Genomic DNA, 21,348 nt, shown 5'->3' with positions numbered 1-21,348 from the left:
ACATCCAGTGAACAATTACTCGCAAGAAAATATAGCGGAAGATTACGTGAATTTCATTGCAAATCCCGCAGTTTCCAGTTCATTAAATCTTCAAGACGTGGCAAGTGCTCAATCCCAAGATTGTGTTTTGACATGCATTATTTCCGCGCTTCAAAATAACACGTGGACTACTCAAAGGTGTGCCAGTGATGGCAGCTAAAACTGTTATCAACAGCTGGCAGCCCCCAGTCAACAGAGCATGGAAACGTTCTCCTACGAGGAATAAGGCTGTGTATCCCGAACAGACTGCAATCCAAAGTAATTAACCTAGCGCACGAGGGAAGGCCGAAACAAACCAATTAAAGCGCTTTGACGAGAAAATTACTGGTTCCCGTGTCTAGACCAGTTAGTTGACGAGCATAGCAAGAATTGCATACCATGCATGCATGCATAACCACAAATGACCCCAGAACCGAGCAAGCAAAGCCTGTTACATACATTTAGCAACCCAGATGTGGTGGACTCGAGCTAGGACATCAGATTAAGATGGCTCTAACACACCGAGAAGTTCTTTTTAATCAGATTTCTTTTTTTATTATTTTGTGCCGGCATTTCACATACAAGCATGTTTGCCCGTGGTTCTATCGGTATTACAGGTACAAAATGCAATTAACTATATGTATTATTTTTGCCAACATCACATTACAGTTTCACATATTTAATTGTTCCAATCATCAATAGGTCACGTATGCAAAATATCAATTCTGTGTGTCTTTTCTGGAGAATGTTACAGGCGTCCGGACTAGCCCGGTCGAAGTGAAAATGCTACCGTAATTGTAGGCAGAAATGACTGATGGCTGTATGTTTGTTAGTTTTTTGTTATTGTTGTTGGGGGGGGGGGCGGGGTCCGAGGCTGCCTATGATGACAGAACAATGTTCGGAAAGTGGCTAACATTGTGACAGAAAACAAAACTCAATCTTTTCTCATCTTTTTTATTCATATCGTACATTTATTCAAAACTGAGGCTTCAAACCACCAGTCGTAATATGTTTCTCATGACAGAAAAGATGTTAATGCGAAAGGTGCATTGCATTGAAAAAAAAACTTTTTTTACAAGACAAAACAATTTTCATTACGGCCAGATTTTCCTATATATGTATGTATGATTTACGAAAGAGTGCTGGGGACGTTTCAACTTCATAAACTTCCTGAATTAACAATTTTAACTTCGTGGTTTAACGATTTCAACTTAACGAATTCACGATTTCATCTTCATGAATCTAACTTTAAGAATTCATGTTTTCAACGTCACGATTTCGCGATTTCATCTCCACGAATTCATGATTTCAACTTTAGGAATTCACGTTTTCAACTTCTTCAAGATTAATAGACATTTCTTTAGAGCTTGAAAAGTAAAACAGTCTTACCAGTGTCAGAATTGTCTGCTGCTCAAGTTTAATCTGCCGTATTTCTTGCAGCCCATCACATTACCTCTTCTATTAAAATATAGAAATTAAATGCGTACATTGACAAAAATGCCGCAGGGTTAATATTTGCAAACTAAGTGTGAAATATATCTCGAATTGTCTCCCATATTTACTGCATATAAAACGTTTTTGTTGGGAAAAATATAAACTAATTCTATTATATACACATAATTAAAAGTAGAAAAAAACTGTTAACTCAAATTTTCCCAAGAAATTATATATGCTCTTTTGAAAATTTCATAGCAAAGTTAAAAATGACCAAACTGATAACCCAATTGGTTTGCGTTATATTTGTTGTATATAAACAAATTCAAAACATGTCAGTAAAAATTCGCCTCCTTATCAAGAATAAGGAAATGGCATGATTTTCAAGTCTGCCCTTTAGTAAGAGGATGGACAACTTTGTCCCTTTCTCGAAGGAGAAAGGGATTCCTGTGATGCGTGTATGTGGTCGCACGGTCACTTCCTATACAAAATGTCCTCGATGCATGTATGTGGTCGCATGGTCGAAAATCTCTAATAAAATTAATACATTTCCAAAAATAATTTGGTACGGAATAGTCTGGCACAAAATCTTAATGTTCTTAAAAAAGCACTTTTACTTATTCGCAATTAGTAGTTTTAAATGCCAAATTAGGACTTTCTCACTTCTGTTTAGGAGTTTTAGTAGCCTAATTAGGATCTCCTCTCTTATAATTAGGAGCTATAAAAGCTGCATTAGGACTTTCATACTCCTAAACCAAAGTTAAATACATTACTACAACTTTAAATTCTTACTCCCAGTTGCAACTAATTAAGAATTTTAACTAATAAGTAGGAGACATAAACCTAATTACAACTTTATAACTCTTAATAGTCCAATTAAGAGAGGTTATATTAATATTATAGATTTTATAAAGGAAGTCACCATTAGGACTTTGGTAGCCCTAACAAGAGCTTTGAACCATAAAGTTAAAAAAATGAACTTTAAAACTTCTAATAAGGTTTTTATACAAAGAACAAATAAGAATTTTATTTCTCATAAGTTTTTAAAACTTGTAATTAGGATATCTAAGTGGCCGTGACACATTATCTCGTGCGCACGCCTTAGTAAATCATGGCTAAGACATCTTGTGCCCAGGACTAAATTATCACTTGGTCACGGATTAGTAACTCGTGCCCATGTCATACATTTTAATATCTCGTGCACACAACTTAATTATCTCATTCCCAAAACTTAGTAACTCTTGCCCACGACATAGTATCTCGTGCCCACGAGCTAATTATCTCACGTGCACGTCTTAGTAACTTGTGGCCATGATATAGTATCTCATGTGCACCACTTAATTATCTGGTATCCATGACATAAAGCACGTAAGCACGAGATAAATAAAAGAAGACACATGTCACCTCTGTGCCACGATATGTTTATGAATAATGAGTTAATGTTTATTATTGACCAATATTACAACAAGAGCCCGGTTTGAGCCGGGTGATGCTCCCAAAATAGGTTTTGGACACAGGAAAGTACACCTCTTGTAGTTTCAGAGTTATGTCCCTGGAAAAAGTTCAAAGTGCAATAATTCCAAAAATAGGCAAGGCAGAGTAACTGTTCTTTGCACTGCACTTCTAATCAATGTAATCTATCAACCTACAAAGTTTCTTGTTGATATCTCTTATGGTTTTAGTGATGTCCTGGACAACTTCAAAATGTAAAATGAACAAAGGGCAATTACTACAAAATTTGGCAAGACAGAGTTCAAGTTTTTGTGCACTGCACATCTAACCGTTGTGATCTAACTAGTGATCCATCTACCTACAATATTTCATGATGATATCTCTTGTAGTTATTTTCCAGACAAGATTTTTTTAAAAGGGGAGATAATTACAATATTAGGCAAAACAGAGTTATGTTTTTTGTACTGCACTTTTACTCACCAACAAAGTTTCATAATGATATATCTTATAATTTTAGAGTAATTTCCCAGACAAAGTTCAAAAAGTAAAAATAAACAAAGGACAATAACTCCAAAATAAGGCAAGACAGAGTAATGATTCTTGTGCACTGCACATCTACCCATTGAGATATATCTACCTACAAAGTTTCATGTTGATATCACATATAGTTTTAGAGTTATGTCCTGGACAAGATTTTTCTATAAGGGGAGATAATTCAAAAACCGGGCAAAATAGAGTTATGGTTCTTTGACACTGCACTCCCCCTTAATGCCCTCTACCACTGTATGAAGTTTAAACAAAATTTTATCTCCAAGGGTTTTCAAGTTATGCTCCGGACAAGACAACGCACGGACAGACATGGCGCGACTAAATGCTCCCCGAAATCTTTTCGGGGAGCATAAAAACTCTCATGAGTAATGAATGTATGTATGTCTGTATTTTCATTTACTCTATGCAGAATGAGGGTCCATCCGCCCATCAATTAAAGCACTGCATAGATCTCGGTTTTGCAAAGGAGTTTCAAATAAATGTTTATTTAATTGACTATTTTTTGGTTGTTTGAATTGACTATTTTTTGGTTGTTTGTGAGTTCCTTTTGTGTTTGAATATAGACATTTTTTATCTGCAGTTTAACAATATAATGTATACTGAACCAAAAAAGAAACTTTCGCAAAGTATGTGCCAGTTGTTCAAGGGTACCACTTAGATGTACATACTTATATACATGTAGTAGCTTGTAAAACTTGTTTTGTTTGCAAAATAGGTCAGCTAATCCTTGTCTAAAAGCCCGATATGTTTATTCAACGTAAAAATCGAGTTTCAAAAGGATTGAAAAACTGTACTAACATATCTACATTCAAACTTGGAGAAAGTTTATTTTTTGTTTCAGTATATATAATATTATGCGAGTGATTTTTTATAACCACAAAATAATCATGAAAACGGCAAAGTACACATATCTTTTTCCACAGACACAGCACATATACATGTTGACGATGAAATATGATATCTTTTGCACAAACAGCTTAAATAAAGTTTTATTGATACATGTGACAAGTATATATGTGCTGGGATTGGAAAATATACAATACATGTACACAATGTATTTGGATTTTAACGCATTTTTAGCTCCACAGCCCAGTGCAAATGTATTTATATGCAGTATATCTGAATGCAAATGAAAACTGCAGACTCTGTTATGGACCTACAAGTTAAAGTAGCTGATTCAAATCATTCTTTCTAAGTTAAAAAAGATGGTGGTTCTTCTCAAGTGCTCACTCCTTGATATAAACAATTTGCAGATAGGTTGCGCGATGTATTTCTCCATCTACATGCATGTAAAGCAAAGTAAAATGGTCAATGGCCCCCTACATGTGTTATATATGTGACTATTTTGTTTATCTATTTTTATGCCGATTTTAATAACGTTTTGGTAATATCTTGGCGGGTTAATTTACCTTATCGATTTTATTGGATAACTAACCAGTTATTATCAATTTCCCTGCAAGTGATGGACTAGTAAGTAATCCCAAAATAATTTCAGAATCAGTGGTGAGATACAATGTACAAATGACCATTAGACTCAATTCAATCTGAGATCAATTCAAAACTGAACCAAATAAAATGAAATATGTTCAACAGTTTAATATATTTTATTAATATTTGCAATACATGTATAACATAATGTTTATGATTTGGAACATGTCATATCATAAATTCGAATCAGTCATGTAACAGATTTTCTGCACCATCTATTGGTGATAATTGTATATATTATATCCGTTCTGGAGGATAATTTCCATTGACACTGTTTTTTAAGTATAATGTAGACTGCTTCAATATAACATTACTTTATTCAGATATAAACAGGTTTCCAATATTGAACATGATATTTCAACAGCATACAAAGTATACTAATGTATAAAATAAGAGCCAAGGCCTAGCGGGCCATGCTCGACTTTTTCTAATTTCTTAACACATCAGAGGATTTTATTATAGTAAAAAAACCATTAATGTCTGAATTTCAAATGATGATAACAATCCAATCATAAATAAAAAAGTTAAAGCCAATTTTAGCTAATATTGTGTATACACGTGTAGCTATATAGCAAAATTCAAAATTTTGACCTTGAATTTCAAGGTCTCTTAAAGGTGAAGGTCAAGTTCAGTCTGTTCAATTTGAAGGTCTTGTCTCTCCAAGTTTGAATGCAATCCATTACACATGCATTAAGCAATAAAAAAAATTATGACACACAGTAATTTTTCTTTGACGGCAACATCAACACCACCATGACTATAGCAATAGCTATTTTCTTCTTTGAGAAACCCAAGCTAATAATGATACTTAAATATCTGATAATTAGATTGATAATAGTATAATATATTTATACTAATTCGTATAATATTACAGCCGACAATTCAAGTGTTTTTAAGGCTAATTTTAACACATTTTTGTCTATATCTAGACAGTCATCCCAGAACCGAGCCAGCTTTCCTGGATGATTAACCAGTTAACCAGTAAACCAGATAATTATCTACTTTTCCCGGCATGATTTCAGAATCAGCGATGACAGACAAATAGGCATTAGACTCAATGTATGAGATAAATTGTCACAAGAAAAAGTTTGCCTCGCCAAAGGATCCAACCAACATTCCCTGTATCACAAATCGAATGCTCGCCTATTGGGATCCGTGGGAGGACAATAAATAAACCCAACATACAATAAATAAACCCAACATACAATAAATAGACCCAACATTTTAAGATAAAATGAAAAGTATTTCATATCTCAGCTGCTCTATTGATATTTTTACATGTCAGTCACTTGAAGAAAAATATGGTAATTATTGTTCTACAAATCATTCAAAATAAAATTACAACAGAAAAATGGAAAATAATATGTTTATTAAAGTTTGCTATAACAATTCTTTACATGGAAAATAATATGTTTATTAAAGTTTGCTACAGCACTTTTCACATTTTTATGTTTTCAATATATATGATGCAGTATAATAGCTTAATGTGATAGTTTTGTCAAATATATTGCTGTAGCTTGTAATTTAAAAATAAGTAAATACAATTAATGCCTTTGCACATGCAATTATATTCATAAATTGCTTTAAACTACCCCAAAAATATAAGTAACCATAATGATTATATCATTAAGTCTGTACCTCAACGTTTCACCTCCTGGATGTTTCGGCCTTGGTCTTTTCACCCCTTAGACATTTTGGCACTGGTCTTTTCGGCTACTTTTTTCTTATATTGTATTGTCTACTGCAGGGATTAATCAGTATACCTGTTTGACATTGTAACCTGTTTGACATTGTAACCTATGTTATTACAGCTTGATTTGTCAAGTGAGGCCCAAACGTCCAGGGGCCGAAACGTCCAGGAGCTGAAAAGTCCTTAAATCATTAAATCAAAGAATCTCATTCAGCTAACAAGAAAAACAATATTATAATAATGTAGAAAAAAAATATATAGGAATGTTTAGGCAACAGAGGTATAAATGTACATTATCATAATGAAATCAGGTAACACTATAAACACAAAACAAGTAACATTTTAGTCATTGGAAAAAAAATCAATTAAAAAGATGACTTTTTCTCAAAACTATATACCACTATTGATATAACATTGACATTTTAAAACAAATAAAATATCGAAAAAATGGATTTCTTACTTTACACCAAGTTAAATTAAGTGAGATCTTTTCAGTGAAAACAAATTAAATTTGCAAATGAATGTCCTTAAAACATTGATTTGTGAACAGCGTATATTGCTTATTTTCATAATCTATACATGCAACAAAATATTTACAAAGTAAACTGTAAGGCAACAGGTATGCATATTTTACATCAAATTCTTTAAACTTAAAACGTAAAACAGTTTAAGAGGGACCCTTTTTTCAGCTGGGATTAACATCACACCAACACAGTATACCTGTAGGTCATAATATGGCAACTCGCCAGGTTTACCTCAGGTGCCTCTCTACATTATTTCAGGCACAAACGGGCAGCTGAGATAGGAACCAACGGCATTCTGTAACGGCATTCATTGAGGTTTCTTGAAATTACCCTTGAAAATTTTTTTCAAGATTTTTGTACCATTTTAAAAGGCCATGGACCAATAACTTAATTGTGTGCAAATATTCTGATTATTCATGATCAATCACAACAAAAACCGCCAGGTATCGAACCCAGGTCACCCAATTCACAGTCCAACCGTGAACCTATGGAGCTTACCGTACCACTCTAATCTATCTTTTAAGTAATTTAAGTTATTACTAATGCTGACATTTAAAATTGTTCAGTACAATAACTGTTTCCACCCTAGCTATGTCAAAAAAAGTAGAAAAAAACACCATTTTTTTCCTAAAAACAAATATTAAGTAGAAATTTAAAAAAATTCACAGGGAATTTATAAGAAATAGATATAATATGATAACATTATTACTCAATGAATACAATGTATATATAAATAATAAAACAAATATTTATTTTGCATACCAAGTATTTTAAGTTGACAAAAAAAACGTTACAAGGAATATGGTTGTAAAGTCTTAAAGTGACCTTCAGCTTTTCTAATGATTAAATATAATTTTAGATAAATTTCATACAATTGTCAAATAAAAAAATACGCCCGTTTATGAAAGCTTTAGATGGAGATGGGGGCATTATGGATAATGCAAGCAAGCAAGTTTTTATTCTTGGCACTGTGTTGTTAAATGAACCTTAAAACAAATCAGTAGGGAAGATATGCACAGGATGTGTGACCTTGACCTTGGTCGCAGGGACCTGAATTTTATGCACGGCACTCAGCCTCACAATGATGAACATTTGTGCCAAATTATATTGAAATCCCTTTATGCATGTAGAAGTTTTGCTCCAGACAAGCGTTTTTCTATGAGCTCTAACTGTGACCTTCACCTTTGACTTAGAGACTTGGTTCATGTGCAGGGCACTACATCTCATGGTGGTGAACAATTCTATAAAGTAACATTAAAATTCCTCCATACATGTAGAAAATATGCTCCGGACAACATCTGGATATTTAATCATCTCCAGTGACCTTGACCTTGCAAATATTAACCTAAATTAAATGTGTCACACCTGTAGTCATGATAATGACCATTTGTGCTACAATCCATCATTAAATGTTGACTAAATGGTCCGTATACACATCTTCAAATTTTTATCTGAACTTTGACCTCTATGTGTAACCTTGACTTTGGTCGCAGGGATCTGAATTTTGCGTGCAACACTCAGCCTCACAATGGTGAACATTTGTGCCAAGTTATATTGAAATCCCCTTATGAATGTAGAATTTTTGCTCCGGACAAGCGTTTTTCAATGAGCTCTAAGTGTGACCTTGACCTTTGACCTGGAGACCTGGATCATGCATGGAGCAATACATATCATGGTGGTGAACATTTCCATAAAGTATTACAAAAAATTCTTCCATACATGTAGGAGATATGCTCCAGACAAAATCTGGATATTTCACCATCTTTAGTGACCTTGACCTTGCATATATTGACCTAAAGTACATGTGTCACAGCCGTAGTCATGATAATGACCATTTGTGTTACAATCCCTCAATAAATGATGATTAAATCGTCCCTATACACATCTTCATATTTTTATCTAAACTTTGACCTCTATGTGTGACCTTGACCTTGGCTGCAGGGACCTGAATTTCGTGCGCTACACTCCGCCTCACAATGGTGAACATTTGTGCCAAGTTATATTGAAATCCCTCTATGCATGTGGAAGTTTTGCTCCGGACAAGCGTTTTTCAATGAGCTCTATGTGTGACCTTGACCTTTGACCTAGAGACCTGGTTCATGTGCGTGACACTGCTCCTCATAGTGGTGAACATTTCTATGAAGTTTCATTAAAATCCCTCCATACATGTAGGAGATATGCTCCGGACAAAATTGGACGCCGCCCGCCCGACCGCCAGGGGCGTTCACATAATACGTCCCGTTTTTCAAACGGGCGTATAAAAAGGAGGATGTAAAAGAAAATCTGCTCACGATTTAAAACATTAACAATCAAGAAACCCCTTCATACCTGTAATCTAATGGTACCCTCTCTATATTTAAATTATTAAAGCAGACGATTTCATTCCAGATCTTCTAATTCAAGAAATGAGCGTCACTGATGCTTTATAATAAGCTTTTGGGACGCTGTTTTGAAAAGGGTTTAATTTGAATATGATGCACTTTTCCAAGAGAAAATTACTGGAATACTTTAATACTTTGAAACAATGCAGAATTGTTTTCCCAACTGAAAATAAAAGCTGAATGCAGCTTTAAAGATGAACTGTCAATATAAAGTGGGACATTTATACATGTATATAGGGAGTAGAATTCTTGCAAAATAAAAACTTTAAAACAAATGAAAACATAAAGAGCTGAATGTATGACCATGGACTTATCTTTAATTCTGAGGCAAAATGGGCCTTTAATGGCACGATGGCATCCATGAAAGAGTGAGATGATACAAAAAGATGTTAACCAAAATGTGATACTAACAGATACACTGGCACGAAGTGAAAAGAATTATGTAAAATAAAAACATAATTTTCTCAAAAATATATTGCTAAACTAAAAACAATTTAAAACAACAAAAGACAGCTATTAAAAAAATAATACATATATAACATTAACATTATTTACACAAATAACAACTACATGTTACTTATACATATCACTTCCAACAACTTACTTTGATAGTAAATGTGAAAACAAAATACAAATGCAACTTAAAGTAATGATGGAATTGGAACAGTCCTAATAAATAAGACTTTGCTTTGTTGTGTATACTTATTTCTAGGCAAAACATTAACATGAACTTTAACAGCACATAGGTCATTTATTTTGGACTAGAGTTGAAATAACCCTAATACCCTGGTGTAGTCTTAATTTGAATTTGGAACAGTCCATTTTCAGTTAGAGGGATTTCAATATCAAAACTAAAACAGAAGTTAATAATGAAGTGTACATAGTACACAAATTCTATGTGCTGACACCGCTCTAAATACTAGTAGAATATGTCTGCACTTTTCTCTGGTAAGTCCTCGAAGTGCTTAATACACTTAACCTTGACTAAATAGAGGATATTGAATGAGTGTAAGTTTAATACTGAATTTATTGAACAAGTTGAATAAAATCATATTATACGAGCCTCTGGCGAGCATGATATAATTTTATTCAACGAGTTCAATAAATTCAGTAATGAACCTACACAAATACAGTATTCTGTTTATCACATACCTAAAATAAAGACTGTTTAAAGTAAAGTGCAAAACAATCATTTTTCAATGATGCGCCTAAAGTGTAGCTTGTCTTTACACTATGTTTGTATAACATAAATGACGTCACATCAAAATATATGCATGGCTGTGCAATAACATTTTTAAGGAGTTGCAAAATCGATATGGGTATGTGATTAAATAATATAGTATAATATGACAATATATGGTCTACAGTAATGTTTATCTGTGAATAGTCAAGGCTGTGCACTTTCGCCCCTTTCCCATTTCTTGGACAGCATTAATGTATCAAGACTTTTCAACATTTTGTATAACCCAAATATTGGTTTGAAACAAGAGCACCACATGCGATGTTGAACGCTCACCTGTTAAGGGCAACAATAATCAATAACAAATTTTGACAAACAAATCGGACACATAGATATTGCTATTTATAAGCCCTAATGGCTTGTTTTCTCGTCATAAATTCTTTGACTGATAAATATTAGAAACTTAAGCTGTGTAATATCCATTTATAAATCACCAATATTCAAAAGTGATAGTTAGTGAATGATATAAATGTTATATCATCTACCATAAAAATATATGAATATAGCTTACTGTAAGAATATAAGAAATATTTTAAAAGTTACACCGACATCTGCCTATTGGGCATCTCCTTACTATCTTTTCCTAAATCTTGCATTTGAATTTCAACATTTGAATCGGGATCTTTCATAGCGTCTTGTCTTAAGAGATGAGCCGAATGTTGCGATGATTGGGACCGCGACGGCCCTGGTCTATTCACGGCCCCCTCAATGTTTTCATTATGGTTTACTGCCTTGATATTTTGTGGCACTACAGAGTTACCCATCTCATCCTGCTTTTGGAATGTCACATGTTTATGCTCATTTTCATGATTTTTAACTACGTTTGCTGCAGTTTTGTTATTGTTTGTAAGTAACGGTTTTCCCTCTTGTTGTTCATCTTCCACTTCGAAAACAGTATCTTCTAAGCCAAATACAGGCGGTGATGACACCTTATCTGAACTGACTGATTGAAGCGGCGAATAATCGACAGTCTTTGCTCGTCCTGCGCGCAGGTTAAGTTTCAAGTCCGACGAACGTCTTGTCGCCAAGTCTGTTTTGTCCTCGTCCCATGACAAGGCTCGTTGTACTTTCGGTGTGAAATTGCTTAGTCGTTGATTTTTCTTGTACTTGTGTCGGAGATGACTAACCATGTTACGTCGCTCGTCAGTCACAAAGTTCTTGTCGTGATAATGCAAGCCAGTTCTCTGTTAAAAAATAGAAGTTAAATGTTAATTTCTTTAAACCATGTCAATACTTAAATGATAATTGGTTTCGATAATTCTAAAAAGGTAAATCAGACATCATACCAGTTCATCAAAAAACTACAGGTATGTCTACAATTTCTTGCATTCTAAAGAAATAATTTTGTAATCCATGATAGTTAAGTTTTAAAGATATCAGAATCAATAAAATAATCCATTCATACGAAAGGGTGCATATTCACTTTAATGTATTTTAATTTACAATTTAATAATTATCAAGTTGTCAATATGATTTGCACTGGATGACTTTACAACGAAATTCCACACATTAAAGGGACTCCACTGAAGTTTTTTTTTACATGACGGGACTGGATATAAATTTTTAAGATTAATGTACCATTTGATGTAGGTCTATACCAATAACTTGTGCGCAAAATTTCAGATCATTTGCTCACTCCATTTTTCCAGAATAATAATTATTCTAATTGTGAAAAATGGCCTAAATTGACCTGAAATTGGGCTAAGAACAGCACAAAAATATGATTTTCAATTTAATTCTGAGAATATTTTTAAATTATCTATTTTTAGTGCCCCTGATTTGATCTTTGTAAGAAATCATATTTTATGTTTTTAGGCTTGTGGACCTCAGTGGAGTTCCTTTAAAGTAACTGTGCAGTTCCTTTAAAGTAATGAAAATTAAATGTAAATTAATTTTGTATCATATTATTTCCAAGACTGCCATGTATTATCATAAATTTGTTGTTAGTTAGAGGATTCAATTGTTCTTTATGATATTGTTACATACTCTATAATAAAAATACATGTAGAATTTATACTGAAAATACATTGTATACTGTATGTACATGTATATGAATAAAAGTTTATAATTAAGAATATATAAACATTATTTTTAACACATAAACCAAATTAATGATTATTAATGTTTGCTTAAAGTTAAGTGTAGATTAACAACAATTTCATAGTTATATTTATTCATTAAATGTTAATTATTTACAATATACTATATATTGTATACTGTAGTCTAATTTAAAGTTACTAAATCAATTTTCTGTAACAACAATCTGTTCATATAAATGAAGTTTCGGACATGTGATTAATACACTTTGCAGGTTTGTTAGTAGAATTAAATTCGGGGAATCCCTTAATGATTTTTAATTTGTATTGCAAATTTTTAAAAATCATGCATAAACATTTTAACTTAAATCAAAAACTGTTAGTATCATGTCAGAAACAAAATTGTTAGTTATTAATTGCAAAAGCATCGTTCAGTTCTGAAAGTATAAGAGTTAAAAGAGTTATCTCTCCCAGATTATTTAATTTATTTCACAAAAAGTTTTCATTGACCAAAGAAAAAATAATGCTTGGAAATAGGTGAAAAATGGAAATAACTATTGTAAAATTGACAAAACTATAATTCTTCAAATAGTCAAGTGAAAAAAATCTAACTGTTAAAACAAGTGATTATGATTCTTCTGTATTACGCATGAACTTGACTTAAAAGTCATGTATTAAGTGGTTTTCAACCTTTTTTCAAAAATTTCTCAAATTTTCAAAAATGCTGTATAAAATATTCATCAATTTAAGCCAGGGACCTTTTCGAAAAGAAGCTGGGAAAAGGCCTTGCAAGGGGAAATTTGCACAAATTCATTAGCACACAATAAAATTAATTTTGTTTGTTAAATTTGTTAAAAATTACCATTTCATTATATATTATAATATCATTATAATAAAAAGCATTTTTATTCACTTTTTCAATTAGCTAAAGCAGCGGATGTTAGTTTACAAAATATAGTTATACCATAAGAAAAATGTTAGTAATTTTAAAAACATTCATTGTATATATTATTAGGAGAGAAAATTACATTATTAGTAAATTACAAGTTACAGAAACTTTTGACAGATTATATGGCCTACTTTAAATGTTTATAAGTTTATATAACCCAAGCCATTAGGCAAGAGCCATATAACAAACAACAATTTATAAATGGCCATATATCATGTCAAAGTCTTTGATATGCATTTGTGAGTTTAATATACAACATGTATACTGCACAATTCTTTTCTATGTGGAAAATTAAAAAAATATATATAACAAATTATTTAAAGATTTACAGCAGCAGTGTATACGGATAATATAAAAATCTTGACCGTCCAATAAAATTCTATTTTACAAAAAACAGTGCAGTATAATATTCATTTAGGAATAAGCTTTTCCTTCATGATTTTAGAGTTAAATATTATAAGGTATATATAACTATTTACCATGTAATCCTGAGATTAAACAAAAACTTCTTAAAATATGTACTACACAAAGTTTCTTAAACAAACATCTGATTAAATAAAATTTTCTAGAAACAGAAATGATAAAAGTTTTAATAATTGGAGATATGTGTCATAAAACATAAATTTTATGGTAATTATAAAAGCTTTAATAATTGGAGATATGTCATATAATTACAAATTTTAAACTTATTTTTATATATATATAAAAATACTAAGTATAAAGCATCTATAAAAGCTTGTACTAACTTGTGAAGCTAATGTTTTTAGATACAATGTATTTCTATGACTCAGTTGTTACTAAGTTTACAAATACATGAAATAATTGTTGAACTATCTTATTACATCAGAAAATAACATTGACAGTTAAATGTGAAACTGCAACAATTCTTTAATTAAACCCTCAACCTGTGTAAATGGACTTGCCCAGTTTCTATTTCTGGATCTATCCATAATCAATTTTGGGGACTCTTTTTTTTCACTCATACATTACTGTTTAGAGTCTGAATAGACCACATGGCCTGGCATAGCAGACTGGCCTGATCTTATACAAGTGGCAAAGGCTTCCCACTTGTGGTTCCAGCAGGTTAAGGGTTAACAAGAACGTGTTTGTTAAACACAAATGCCCCCGGCTCCGATTCTTGTCAGTAGCAATATTTAAAAAAATGTTGACCCATTCACTCAGTTATGGACAGAAACATTGCCAAAAAATTGTAAACACAAGTTATATAGCTTGACAGAGTCATGGCATTATGTAATTGTGAAATATATAAGTTGCCAAGTCATTGCTATGACTTGTGAAGTGATAAATATTCAACTTTATCAAATATATATAAATGTAAGAAATCTATACTTGGCACCCTTGACCTTGACCCACTGACACCTATAGAATATCATGCAAGTTATCTTCCTACCAAATATGAAATACACCTGTCAATAAATAAAGGCTGTATGGGCAAAAATGTTAAAATCTATTTTGAGCATTGATGACCTTGATCAAACTGACCCCTAACTCCATCCAAAGGAAGAATACCATGCAAGTTATCTTCCAACCAAATATGAAATAAATCTGTCAATAAATAAAGGCTGTATGGGCAAAAGTGTAAAAATCTATTTTTAGCACTTGTGACCTTGACCCAACTGACCCCTAACTCCATCCAAAGTAAGAATAACATGCAAGTTATCTTCCTACCAAATATGAAATATATCTGTCAATAAATAAAGGCTGTATGAGCAAAAGTGTAAAAATCTATTTTTAGCACTGGTGACCTTGACCCAACTGACCACTAACTCCATCAAATTTTATGTTCCTATCAATTATAAATGACATCTGTCTATAGAATATGGTTAATACACCTGTAAAAAATCTATTTTTAACATTGGTGACCTTGACATTGGTGACATTGACCTTGACCCAAATGACCCCTTACTATACCTAAAGAGGGAGGACCTCCCTTGGCATGTTTGTATTAAACATGAAAGACATCAACCAAAAAATAAAGGCTGTATGAGCAAAATGTTTAAATTTATTTTCTAAACCAGTGACCTTGACCTTGACCCTAGAGACCACTTACTCCACAAAAAATTAGAGAACCATTAAAGGTATCCTCCTACCAAATATGCAAGATATCATTAAATAAATTAAGCAATTAAGAGAAATTTACGATAAATCCAACTTGCCGGAATAGGTTAACTAGACAAGGCCCTATTTTCAAAGTGAAAAAAGGGAAATAACTGGGAAATATGGATGACACAGTTATATAACTTGGCAATATCATGTACTTTGTATTGATAAGTAAGTGTGGAAATTATGAAGCCATTAGTATAGATAGAACTTAAGATATTTCCAACTTGCCGTTTTAGGTTAACCATTATTCATTTTCTAAGTGCTGAAAAGGGCAATAACTTGGTAAATATGGAAGCCATAGTTATGTAACTTGACCAGATCATGTACTTTGTATTGATTAGTAAGTGTGTAAACTAAGAAGCCATTGGTACAGGTAGAACTTAAGAAAAATCCAACTTGCCGTTCTAGGTTAACCTCGTACGGACAGACGGACGGACGGTTCAATTACTATATGCCCTGGGGCATAAAAATTAAGTGAATTGTGACAATTTCATGTCAAATCTTTAAATAGCTGATCTAAATTTATTATCCTAAAATAGCATCAAGTTTTCTCTAAAATAAGTTGGAGATGCTAATGAGATGTTATTTTTTTTCTATTCTAAAAAATGTGTGTGTGTAACTTTAACCTTTTAAAGTCCAGAATGAAATTCTTCAATGACCTTTTCACCAAAGTTTCCAATTAAAATTAGATTATTCACAAAAGTTTTACATGAAAATTTGAAAGCAAATCACCAATTTTGCTTTTCATGATAATCGATTTCTCAACAAAGTTTTCAACAAAAAACTTATTATTCACCAAACACTTCTGTAAAAATCTGATTTTTCAACAGAACATTCTGTGTAATTATCTATATATTCATGAAGTCTTCCATGAAAATTTGAATATTAACCAACAGTTTCTGTAAAAAAACTCAATATTTATCAAAATTTTCAATGAAAAACTCAATATTCATATTGACTGACTTATACCATACAGTGTACTTAAAATTTCACTCTCCAAACCAAAATAGAATTTTTTCCTTTAAACAACACACACATTTTTTTCAATCTACATGTATCACCCACAGGAAATTTATCATCTAAAATTCCAATTTAAGGTGTAAGTTCTGGCTAATAATTATATGGGATATACTTACATTTTCAAACTAAAAAATATGAATACAAAAACATTAAGACATTGTTTATTCTGTAAAAACAAAGACCGAATCTACAAATTTTGATGCAAAAAATGGTTGCAACTCTTTATTTTCTTCATTTAGACAAGTAACAACCATCTTTGCCAAGCCCTGCCCCCAATGATGTCTTAAATACCAAGCCCTGCCCCCATGATGCTGACACAGAACACCAACACCCGCTCCCATGATGTTGTCACAGAACACCAAGCCCCACACCCATGATGTTGTCATAGAACACCAAGCCCCACACCCATGATGTCATAGAACACCAAGCCCCACTCCAATGATGTTGTCATAGAACACAAATCCCTGCCCCAATGATGTCATAGAACACCAAGCCCCACTCCAATGATGTTGTCATAGAACACAAATCCCTGCCCCAATGATGTCATAGAACACCAAGCCCCACTCCAATGATGTTGTAATAGAACACAAATCCCTGCCCCAATGATGTTGTCATAGAATACCAAGCCCCACCCTCATGATGTTGTCATACAACAACAAGCCCCTGCTCCAATAATGTAGTCATAGAACACCCAGCCCACTCCCATGATGTTGTCATATAACATAAAGTTCAGCCCCAATGATGTTGTCATATAACACCAAATCCCTGCCCCATAAAAGAAATTCATACAAAAAGAACCAATAATACAAAATCAATTATCAAATTATAACTATTTTACATATTAACTTAACTTCCTTACAAAGAAAAGAAAAGCAAATTACTTAAAGGGACTCCACTGAAGTTTTTTGACATATTGACTGAGGAATTTTTTTCAAGATTTCTGTATCATTTAATAAAGGTTTGGACCAAAAACTTGTGTACAAATTTTAATATTATTAGCTGAACTGGTTATTCAAGAATAATCATTTTCATTGTATAAAATGACTCAATAATGAAAAATGCTTTTATGCTTTGAAACTTAAATCAAGCTCAGAATTGCACACACACAAAAAAACAATAAATTTAGACTTATTTTAAGTATAAATCTTATTTTTTTTCTTCATATTTTTCTGTTTTAACTGGCTCAATTCAACATGTAAGAATTACAAATTTTATGTTTTTTGAGTTTTGTACCTCAGTGGAGTTCCTTTAACTATAACATAAAAGCATAAAGACTTTGATATTTTGCCATGCTGAAGAGTAAAATACATATAACTTCTTAAAGATGAAAAGATGCGAGAAAACAAAACATTCTTCACAGAAACAGTTTTTACAAAATTTATTGTAGCAAGAGTACTGTCAAACTTTCAGTAATATACAAGTATATTAGCCCTCTGCCTGCTGAATTTCTAATATGGACTTGTCCAGTTTCTATTTATGATACCGTCCATTACAAATTTTTGGAAATTCAAAATAGAAATTTTAAAAAAGCCTCAGTCAACAGTATATATTTTTTTTTGTTGGGTTTTATGTCACACCAACACAGTATAGCTGGTTAGCTTACATGAAAGAATCCAAAGTCCCTGTCATGACTCAAACGAACAACAGTGAAGGGCAAGTGGTTATAAGACAACGACCTTAACCACTCATTCACTTACGCCAAGTCAACAGTACATAACCTGGTCAGAATGCACGTCAGGCTGGCATGGCACTATACTGGTGGCAAAGGCTTTATAAATATCACTTGATTGTCCCAGCAGGGTAAGAGCTAATATCATATGATACATTATTGTACAATTTATACCTGTCTTGAAGACACCATGGCACTTCTAAACAGTTTCTTCAAATCGATGCCCTCCGGTCCCTCGGCCTCCTTCATTGATTTTTGTGACACTAAACGATGCCTCCTCATCTCTATCTCTTCTGTAAACACAACAAAACACATACACGTGATTTTAATCCATTCTTATGGCTCATCTATATATGTTACTGCACACTTACCTTAAAGTCGCCCAAACATCATTATATACTATAATACAGTACCAATTGTACATTTAATTTAAAATGACATTATGCCCATGCAAGGAAATAAAGGGATTGAACAGATGACTGTAAAAATAAATTAACATTTTACACTCTAAATAAAGTAAGTATGGTAAAATGTATTAAAAGTATAAAATATTTACCATCTCTCTCCAGTGCTCGTTGTTCATATTCGTCATCCATTCCCTTCAAACACACAGAGCTGTCTATCTGCCGTCTGCAAATATATAAAATAACTAGGATAAATTATCATATAATCATTAATAATAACATGCATTCTGTTTGTTTATCTAGATTTTATGCCAATTTAAAACCAATGTCTCGTCTGTCGATCCACCTAACATGCATTCCTGGATAACTAACCAGTTATTACCAATTTCTCAATATTTCCCAATTTATAATCCATCTAAGCTTAGAAGTCCTTCATTTTAGATATGAAAAGATACAAAAGAAAATCTTTAATTCTTTGTAATTTTTTTCATATTATAATTAAAGAATTTTGCTGCAAATAAAAAATCACATACTTAACTCTTACATTTCTGATATTATATGCCCTATTCTGTCCATAAACATTTATTTAATAGAGGTCAATCAGTCAAAAAATGTTGTATTGTATTTTACCACAGAGCTAATAATTAACAACTCCTGATTCCATGTCAAGAAAAAGTACTTACAAATCTGATTCTACCCTTGGTAGATTTGACACACCACATAGTCGCAGATTTTTGTAATGTTCCCTGAAAAAAAGATAAAAAATAAAATGGGTTTTAAGTACAAAGTGACAATGATATGATAAAATAGTCATTACATACCAGGTAAAATATCAGTTTACCAGACTTCCCTTATACCAAGGATTCAAAGAGAAGCCTGCACATCTATATGGTCTCATAAAACTCTATACAAATGGCTATTAATACATGTATTTGGCTTCTTGAAACTGAAATATCTTTGATATCATGGATTCAAAGCCAAGCAGGCCCAGGTCTGACATAACTCTGTCCTTTTGGCTTCTAAATTTCTGCATTTTGATATTAAAATGTCTTTAATTGAAAATAGACAGTTAAAAAATAACAAGCCCATGTCACATCTTCTTCAGGCTATATACATGTTATTGCGTATCAAAATATTTCTATCATTAATTTTTCATATCAATTAGTTACTTATATAGGCTTTTCTCTTAAAAGCTTAAATTACCAGAGTTATGTGACATCATATAATGCACATCAGGTCAAACCATAACATCACATTTTTTGGCGGGAAAATGAAACTCAATGTTAATACACCGACTGTTTTACATATACAGTGGAGCCTTGCTAATCCGAACCCTTCTAATCCGGAATCCTTTCTTATCCGAACGAAGTGTCCGGTCCCGATTTTATTCGTTCTATTTTCAATAGTAAAAAACCTTTCGGATCCGGAACCTGTCTACTCCGAATTCCGGACGATTTTTTCTATTTTTGTTCTTATTTTACTCTAAAATTTACCTCTCGGATCCGAACAGATTTTGCCAAATGTCACACCTTCATTCAAAATAACAAATAATCGCACATATTACAGGACAAACATACACCAAACTGATAGGTGTTATTTCGCTTGATTAATGGGTGAAACGTATGATCTGCGAAGGTGTGAAAATTACACTTAGCTTGCGTTGATATCTTCTATAATTGCTTAATTGATTGTTTTTCGTCAGCTTCTATAAATATTTTGATATAATGCAATAGAAATATCTTTAAATCCTTTGTATAGGATGTAATGATACGTGATTAAGTAATGAAAATTAATGAAAACTGTCAGTGAATTCGGATAGTCGCTGAATCAACAACACATCTTTTTAACAATCGGATACGAGTAAACAACAATTGACAAATGCTGGTACGAATATCAAATCATGTCTTGGCCTCCTGTTTAACATCGTAGGTTAACTTACCCTTGAGGACATAATATTTTTGCTTATTGATTTATTTTTTTATTTCTTTATTTTTGTATTCACTGCATGTACATGTATTAAAATGAACGATAAGAGACTGCAAAAATTAAATATCTAAATTGCAATTTCAAATGCATTCCCGTTTTCTTTCCTCAAACTATATTGCAAATAACATGAAAAAAACATGTTAAAAAACCTTCTAATTCGGAAACCTTTCTAGTCCGGAAACCTTTCTAATCCGAACTTTTCTTCTGGTCCGGACGAGTTCGGATTAGACAGGTTCCACTGTATATATATTTCTAAAACTATGACAAAATTTAAAACGAGATAACAGCAAAATGAGGGAAACAGGTGCACAATTGATCATTTCAGAGTCCACTAAACTAGATTTCATCCGTACTTTACACTTAACTGGCGCCTTATTTAACCAA

The 21,348-nt window shown here is 32.5% G+C and overlaps 1 protein-coding gene across 7 annotated transcripts in view; it reads right to left on the bottom strand.

Moving 5' to 3' along the window:
- Nucleotides 1-6,396: 6,396 nt before the first annotated feature.
- The window catches only part of LOC132725951 (sodium/hydrogen exchanger 4-like), a 79,637-nt gene continuing 64,685 nt past the window's right edge, over nt 6,397-21,348 (bottom strand). For all 7 annotated transcript variants that reach the window (XM_060711172.1, XM_060711177.1, XM_060711179.1 and 4 more), the window contains 4 exons: nt 19,662-19,724; nt 19,131-19,204; nt 18,749-18,867; nt 6,397-11,960 (listed from right to left, as the gene is read on the bottom strand). In XM_060711172.1, coding sequence (XP_060567155.1) covers nt 11,316-11,960; nt 18,749-18,867; nt 19,131-19,204; nt 19,662-19,724 — 901 coding nt within the window. In that variant the 3' untranslated portion in view covers nt 6,397-11,315. The remainder of the gene's footprint in view (nt 11,961-18,748; nt 18,868-19,130; nt 19,205-19,661; nt 19,725-21,348) is intronic.

Source organism: Ruditapes philippinarum, unplaced genomic scaffold (assembly GCF_026571515.1).
Source record: "Ruditapes philippinarum isolate M1 unplaced genomic scaffold, ASM2657151v2 ctg473_1_1_1_1, whole genome shotgun sequence".
Classification (NCBI taxonomy): Eukaryota; Metazoa; Mollusca; class Bivalvia; order Venerida; family Veneridae; genus Ruditapes; species Ruditapes philippinarum.
Note: the sequence above shows the minus strand (reverse complement) of the source record. Positions and strands in the feature narration are given on the sequence as shown.